The sequence below is a fragment of the Maniola hyperantus genome, chromosome 4, assembly GCF_902806685.2.
Source record: "Maniola hyperantus chromosome 4, iAphHyp1.2, whole genome shotgun sequence".
NCBI lineage: Eukaryota > Metazoa > Arthropoda > Insecta > Lepidoptera > Nymphalidae > Maniola > Maniola hyperantus.
In genome coordinates, this window is record NC_048539.1 from 13,582,458 (window position 1) to 13,589,022 (window position 6,565).

General features: G+C 41.2%; 1 protein-coding gene across 1 annotated transcript; it reads right to left on the reverse strand.

The window, feature by feature from the left end:
* Positions 1-245: 245 nt before the first annotated feature.
* Positions 246-5,915, reverse strand: LOC117996826 (seminal metalloprotease 1-like). Its single transcript, XM_034984963.1, has 6 exons — positions 5,798-5,915; positions 4,880-5,098; positions 4,033-4,142; positions 2,622-2,832; positions 1,493-1,629; positions 246-446 (listed from the first exon to the last, which is right to left on the reverse strand). The coding sequence occupies exons 1-6, from the start codon at positions 5,913-5,915 to the stop codon at positions 246-248; spliced, it is 996 nt and encodes a 331-aa protein (XP_034840854.1).
* Between the last annotated feature and the right edge of the window lie 650 nt (positions 5,916-6,565).

Genomic DNA, 6,565 nt, shown 5'->3' on the forward strand with positions numbered 1-6,565 from the left:
TAGTAGATTATTTCTTAATCTGCCTAATGTGTTTTTTAATCTGCAGTAGATATTGAATAAAACAAATAAAATCGTGCAAGTATCCAAAATATTATACCTATTGAAATTTTATTAAAAGCTCTTTAACAACAATGTAATTATTATTTTTTCTTTAAAAAAATAAATAAAAATATAAACAATGTAGGTTAAAAAAGACGTATTGGTTGACTGTTAATCTCGTTAATAAAATCTTTATTTCGCCGTCATTACTCGTTATTCTGAACACCTTGGTTGAGGTCTGTTTGTGGCGGCACAGCCATCATCAGGGGCAGGGTGCGGTCCACTTCTTCCTTCACCTCCTGGATCTGCCTCTCATCCCACGCCCCAGGGCAGTTGTAGTGTCTGCGAAGCCTCACCCAGTCCAAGTGTGTGACGTACTGCATATGACCCATGGTTCCTGGGAAATGCTGAAAAAGTAGGAAAGTTCCTAAAATATGTACCTACACGATGAAATTTTAGAGCCTTAGTGAATCACCTATTCCATTTCAACCATTTATTTATATCGACCCAAAAAAAATCGAAAATGTATTGTTTGGAAAAATTCGCGAACCAGTTAGTAGCACCTCGCCGTGTCATTCTTAGGGTGAGAACTATAGAATGCACTCTGACTTTGTTTAGACTTAGCACAGAGAATTTGGTATGTGGACTGACAAAGTTAAAACGAAACAGAGCTATATCTCTCACATAAATCTGTCTCGTTTTAACTCAATCTTAAGTTTGAGCAAAGATAAAGTGCGCTCTATAGATCTCAGCCTTAGATCTCAAAACAGCGCGCTTGTTACGTGGCGCTTAGCCATTACTAATGTTTCTCACAGATTCGAGTGTGTGTCGAGATATTTTTTTATCCAAAACAAACCGAGCAGTGATCGAGAACATGCAGGAGAAAACTCACGTATCTACTCATATTAATTGGGACATAGGTAAACTGGGATTCGAAGCACATTGCGTCCCGTATGAGGGCCCGACAGCTCTCTTGCCATCATCTCTACTAATCCCTGCGGGTCAGAGGCGGATTAAATGTCGAGAGCGCCCTAGGCAAGCATCTCATAGGCGCTAGCAGCCATATTAAAAAAATTACTAACTAACTTCAAAATAACCATGAATCGTCTATAGTCCGCGTCATGTTGAGATGGCAATCGGGGTATGGGGCGGGGGACGCTCCGCCCACACGTACGTTACCCACGCTCACCCGCACCGGGCTAGCGCGGGGGCTGTCTGGGTGTGAGGGCGATTCCTCCTCGATTGCCATCTCGACCTGTCACGTACTATAATTGCAAAGCTGGTGATTATACTAAGTGAACGAGTAAAGACTTCACACTTTGCTATATTAAAGAAGAGGCGGTCACTGCAAGATTTTGCATTAGGCCTCGCGCCCCTAGGCACGTGCCTAGTTTTCCTTAGGGATAATCCGCCACTGCTGCAGGTTCTATGAACGTTTTACCTGCCTACCTACCTTTGTCGCAACGATAGTGGGTTGTCCATTCATGCTGAATGCGTGAGTGCTGTAGTGCATGGAGCTCTGATACTCGTAAGGAAGACCCAACAGGTCGACTTGATTGCGCTGGAGATGGTAGAAGTTGTGGGCCTTGCCTGTGAATTTTATAAATACTCAAAAGATTTACAAGAGGGGGTGACCTGTGGTACAACAGAATTCTGTAGTAATTAATCAGCTCTGGATTCAGGACTGGAATGGACGGTCGCATTGTCTACATTTGTTGACCTACATGATACGTTTAACTGGTCCAGTCGTGACTGGATCATCAGTTCACCAAAATAACCGATATAGCTAAACGAACCGCGAAGCCGAAGTGCAGGAAATGAGCAGGTGGATATACTAAGTTTGTAGTACCAATAAATATTGGTATCCTGAGGAGCTGGAATGCCAACTCTACACTGGAAAGGCAGCGATCTCCCAGCAGTGGACAAAGAATTAATCAAAAATTGAATAACTAAAAATTGAATAATTGAAGAATCTTCAAGCTAATCGCTGACTCTGGCGCAGCTGGACACAAGCGGTACCAAGACTATGATCTGTGGTCATCTAAATATAGAAAAGGAAAAGGTGACTGACTGACTGACTGACTGGTCTATCAACGCACAGCTCAAACTACAGGACGGATCGGGCTGAAATTTGGCATGCAGATAGCTATTATGACGTAGGCATCCGCTAAAAAAGGATTTTTGAAAATTCAACCCCTAAGGGGGTCAAATAGGGGTTTGAAAATTGTGTTGTCCACGACGAAGTCGCGGGCATCATCTAGTCTTCGCTAAGTCTCTTAGCAAGAAGCAATAGCTGGGGCCTATCGTTTGAACGACGACAAAGTATAGTACGCGGCCGAAAGTAATGTACATCGACCTTTGGAAGGAGATAGCAGATTTGTAGAGCGTTGTCCCTGTCGTTGAGACCGACAAAACGTCATATAGGTATGAGTGACAGTGACAACGCTCTACAAAGCCGAAATGTCATTCTAAAGGCCGATGTACATTACTTTTTGCCGCGTACTGTACACTAATATATAGTACGTAACAGGTTGAAATGGCACGCATCGCAGGCATCTCGACCTGTCGCGCATTATACTTACCCTGCTGAATGTTGCTCCAGTTGATGCGTACGTGATCGTATCTCTCGTAGGCGGAATGCATGTGGAAGAATCCCAGGTTGTGCAGGATCTCGTGGATGATCACGATGTTGTGCAGGCAGCCTTGCCCAGGCTCTGCGCGGGCCAGGTTGAGGGTGTGGACGTAGACATTCTCGTGATAGCCGACGCTCGCATAGCATCCGTCGGGCCTTCCCTGGTGACACAAACAGACAGTAGATGTTTTAACTAGGTATACTCATAGGCTTGCGTATTGGGTATTTGCATACTTTTGAATTTGATAAAATATTACTTTATTATAAACTAAATTAAAAATTTATTACTTTATTATAAACTAAATTAAAAATTATGACGTACACTGAAAAAAATATTAAAATCCCACAAAAATTTACAAAGTTACAGGCATTTTAATTTTGTAGTGCGAGGGTCTTCTATCCCTTTCTCGTAAAACGAAAATTTGTATGAAACCGCACGAAGCTTTAGTACATAGAGTAAAGTAATATAGACTGAATTTAGTAGGTGTGACGTCAAACTGCTGTATCGCTATCTCTGTCTAATCAGAAATATTTAAATGCTTATAACTTTTTTGTTATTTGATCGAATGAATTAGTTTTTTCAGTTTACGTCATTATAATAAAGTAATAAAAAAATTGAAGTCAAATACCCAATTGCGATTGGCAACAACACCTGACAACAAGAAAATGTAGCCTTACTCAAACTATCTTGAGAATAATTTTAGTAATAAGTGGCCCCACCAAGTTGTCTATAGGAGATGCCTTTTCTATGTAATAGAAGTAGGATAACTAGGTAATATCACATAGACGATAATAATATTATTTGCAGATATTCTTTATACCAATTGTCAGGTATAAAGAACTTCTTGAAACTGTGCAGTGATACTTATATCGATTTGGTGTCGGTGCCTCCGCGCTATTGCTTCTTCAGCCAATCTTTGCCTTCCAATGATGAAAGTACTTTATTTACCCATGCGCCACCACCACCACCCCAACACATACCTACCCTTCACTGTAGGCTCGAGCTCTTTTTACATAAATAAATACTTCGTCATCATCACGATCAGCCCATCGCCGGCTCACAACAGAGCACGAGTCTCCTCTCAGGGAGAAGGGTTTTTGGCCATAGTCCACCACGCCATAGGCCATGTGCCGATTGGTAGACTTCACACACCTTTGATGCCTTTGAGAACATTATGGTGAATTCTTAGGCATACAGGTTTCCTCACGATGTCTTCCTTCACCGTTAAAGCAAGTGATATTAAATTACTTAAAACGCACATAACTCCGAAAAGTTAGAGGTGCGTACCCGGGATCGAACCTCCGCCGATTAGAATTCGGATGTCCTAACCACTAGGCTATCACAGCTTTTTAATACTTACAGTAATCAAAACGTAGTTCGGTTCGTAAGGTCGCCGCAGACGGAACCTGACGCAAGAGAAGTGTTCGATCCATTCCATGGCTCTCAAGATTGCTCTTTCTTGTGCAGCATCTGAAAGGACCCGAAGGAAAGGAAGATTTTCATAATGACCGCATATTTCCTCATCATTGTGGCACAAAATCACTACCATAGAATATGTCACTACCACTATTATAAATGCCAAAATGTGTTTGTTTGTTGGTTTGTCCTTCAATCACGTCGCAACAGAGCGTCGGATCAACGTGATTTTTTGCATGGGTATAGTTTAAGATTGGAGATACATAGGATACTTTTTATACCGAAAATCACATCGATCCGTTGCTCCGTTGCGACGTGATTGAAGGACAAACCAACAAACAAACACACTTTCGCATTTATAATAAGGGCACTGATAATAAGGGTACTGACAAGCTTATGCCCACGACATCGTCCGCGTGGACTACACAAATTTCAAACCCCTATTTTACTCCCTTAGGGGTTTAATTTTTAAAAATCTTTTCCTAGTCTTAGGGTATGTCATAATAAGTAGCTATTTGCATGCCATTCAGCCCGATCCATCCAGTGGTTTGACCTGTACGTTGATAGATCAGTCACCCGGTCAGACAGTCAGTCAGTCAGCTTTTCCTTTTATATAATAGTAGCTGCCCTGGCGAACTTCGTTCCGCCTAGCAGTCTATTCAAATTTTTTAAATTTTTCTCTCCGTAAGAACCATCCTCGTACTTCAAGGAATATTATAAAAAAAGAATTAGCGAATTCCAACCAACACATTTAGTGATTCATTTTTATATTATAGATATAGATTACTTACCAAACTCCTTATGCCCGAATTCAAAAACCATAACTTTTCCAGGCCACCTCCTACCAGGGTCCACGTAGGCCGCCCTGCTGCTGGTGCCAGCGAAGCTTGCCACCAAGGCCTCGATCTGCTCGTCATCCAGGATTATGTCGCCCTGGTACTTGCCACTGTTCTCCCAAACATTGGCTTCCGGGTTGGCCAGGATGCGGGAATCCAGTCGAAATCCATCACCTGCGATTTTGTTTTTGAGTAGGTACAGTTCGATTATAATATATCTATTAATAGAGTTTTGAATGTAACAAAGTCAAAGTCAAATGATTTATTCAAAATAGGTAATAAATTACTCTTTTTGATAGTCAGATGTTGGATTTTGGATTAACGGTTCCTATTATATCATCATCATCATGAACCCATCGTCAGCCCGCTATTGAGGACGGGTCTCCTCTCTGAATGAGAACGCCATGGTCCACCATGCTAGCCAAGTACAGATTGGCAGACTTCACACACATTATAGAAAACTTTGAGGCATGCACTCATGCAGGTTTCCTCAAGATGTTTTACTTTACCGTTGATTAAAGCAAATGACATATTTTAGTTTTTTTTTAACGCGTATAACTCCGAAAAGTTAGAAGTTGTATGCCTGGAATCGAACCCCTAACCTCCTAGGCTATCACCGCTTGTTGCGTTATATTATACTTAGTATGTACCTACTTAATTAAGTAATGTTTGTAATCATACAAAGAGCAATATTCGCTAAGCGAACAATCTCTGTAGGTAAATAAAGATTTTTAAGTATAGTATGCGACAGGTCGAGATGGCAAGCAAGCACAGCCCCCGAGCTAACCCCGTGCGGGCGAGCGCGGGTGACATGGGGGTGTGCGGGGCGTCCCCCCGCCTCATACCATCTCAACCTGGTAAGTGGGGACCTACCTGTCCTGCTCTTTTCTAAGGCCTCCCTGAATGCTTGTATCTGACTCCTGGTCTTCGACACCGGGGGGCTGCTGGCAGCAAAGCCGATAAGGCAAAGAAACACGCCTGTCCGCAACATTTAAACTTTTCGCAATAACTAAATATGTACGTCCGCTTTTATACCCAAACATGAAGTAGGTATAGATCTATTACAAATAAATAAATAAAAATTGGAGTGTCGGATTGCCATTCCATCAGAGTATGAGAGTGAGGGAATAGACAATGCACCTGTCTTAATGTCTCATAAGAATCTCCTGCCTAGATTAGTCTCCCGTGAAATACCGAGTTTAAAAATCCGTCAAGAGAACATTGATATACTTACATAATATTACCCATCAAATGACCACTTACGTTATTCAAACTCAAACGTCAATCTTAATTTTTTGTTATGCAAGATCGGGAAGTAGGTCATTAATTATCTCTAACAAACAAGCTGACGTTTGTGAGCCCGAGCAGTAGGCCAGCGTTTTTAAAACCCACGTGGACGAAGTCGTGGAAAAACTATAGTTTGTGATGCACCTAGATACAAAGACAAAACCTTGAAAATGACATTTTTATTTTTGGATTACATAAAAATATTGTACCTACTTAAGTGCATACAGATAGGATTAAATGAATTGTAATATTTATGATTAGGAAAAAATTTACGTACTTAGGTAATTATTTATATTAAATTTAAGACGCTCGGTACTTTCATTTTCATTGTAAAATTAATCATCATCATCATCA

What these genes read in the sequence shown, in the direction of transcription:
- LOC117996826 (XM_034984963.1), bottom strand. Translation starts at nt 5,915, where the DNA reads ATGTTGCGGACAGGCGTGTTTCTTTGCCTTATCGGCTTTGCTGCCAGC. An exon ending in CTTAGAAAAGAGCAGGACAG is followed by an intron (nt 5,099 to 5,797) that starts GTAGGTCCCCAC and finishes ACAAAATCGCAG; the next exon opens with GTGATGGATTTCGACTGGAT. An exon ending in ATTCGGGCATAAGGAGTTTG is followed by an intron (nt 4,143 to 4,879) that starts GTAAGTAATCTA and finishes GGGTCCTTTCAG; the next exon opens with ATGCTGCACAAGAAAGAGCA.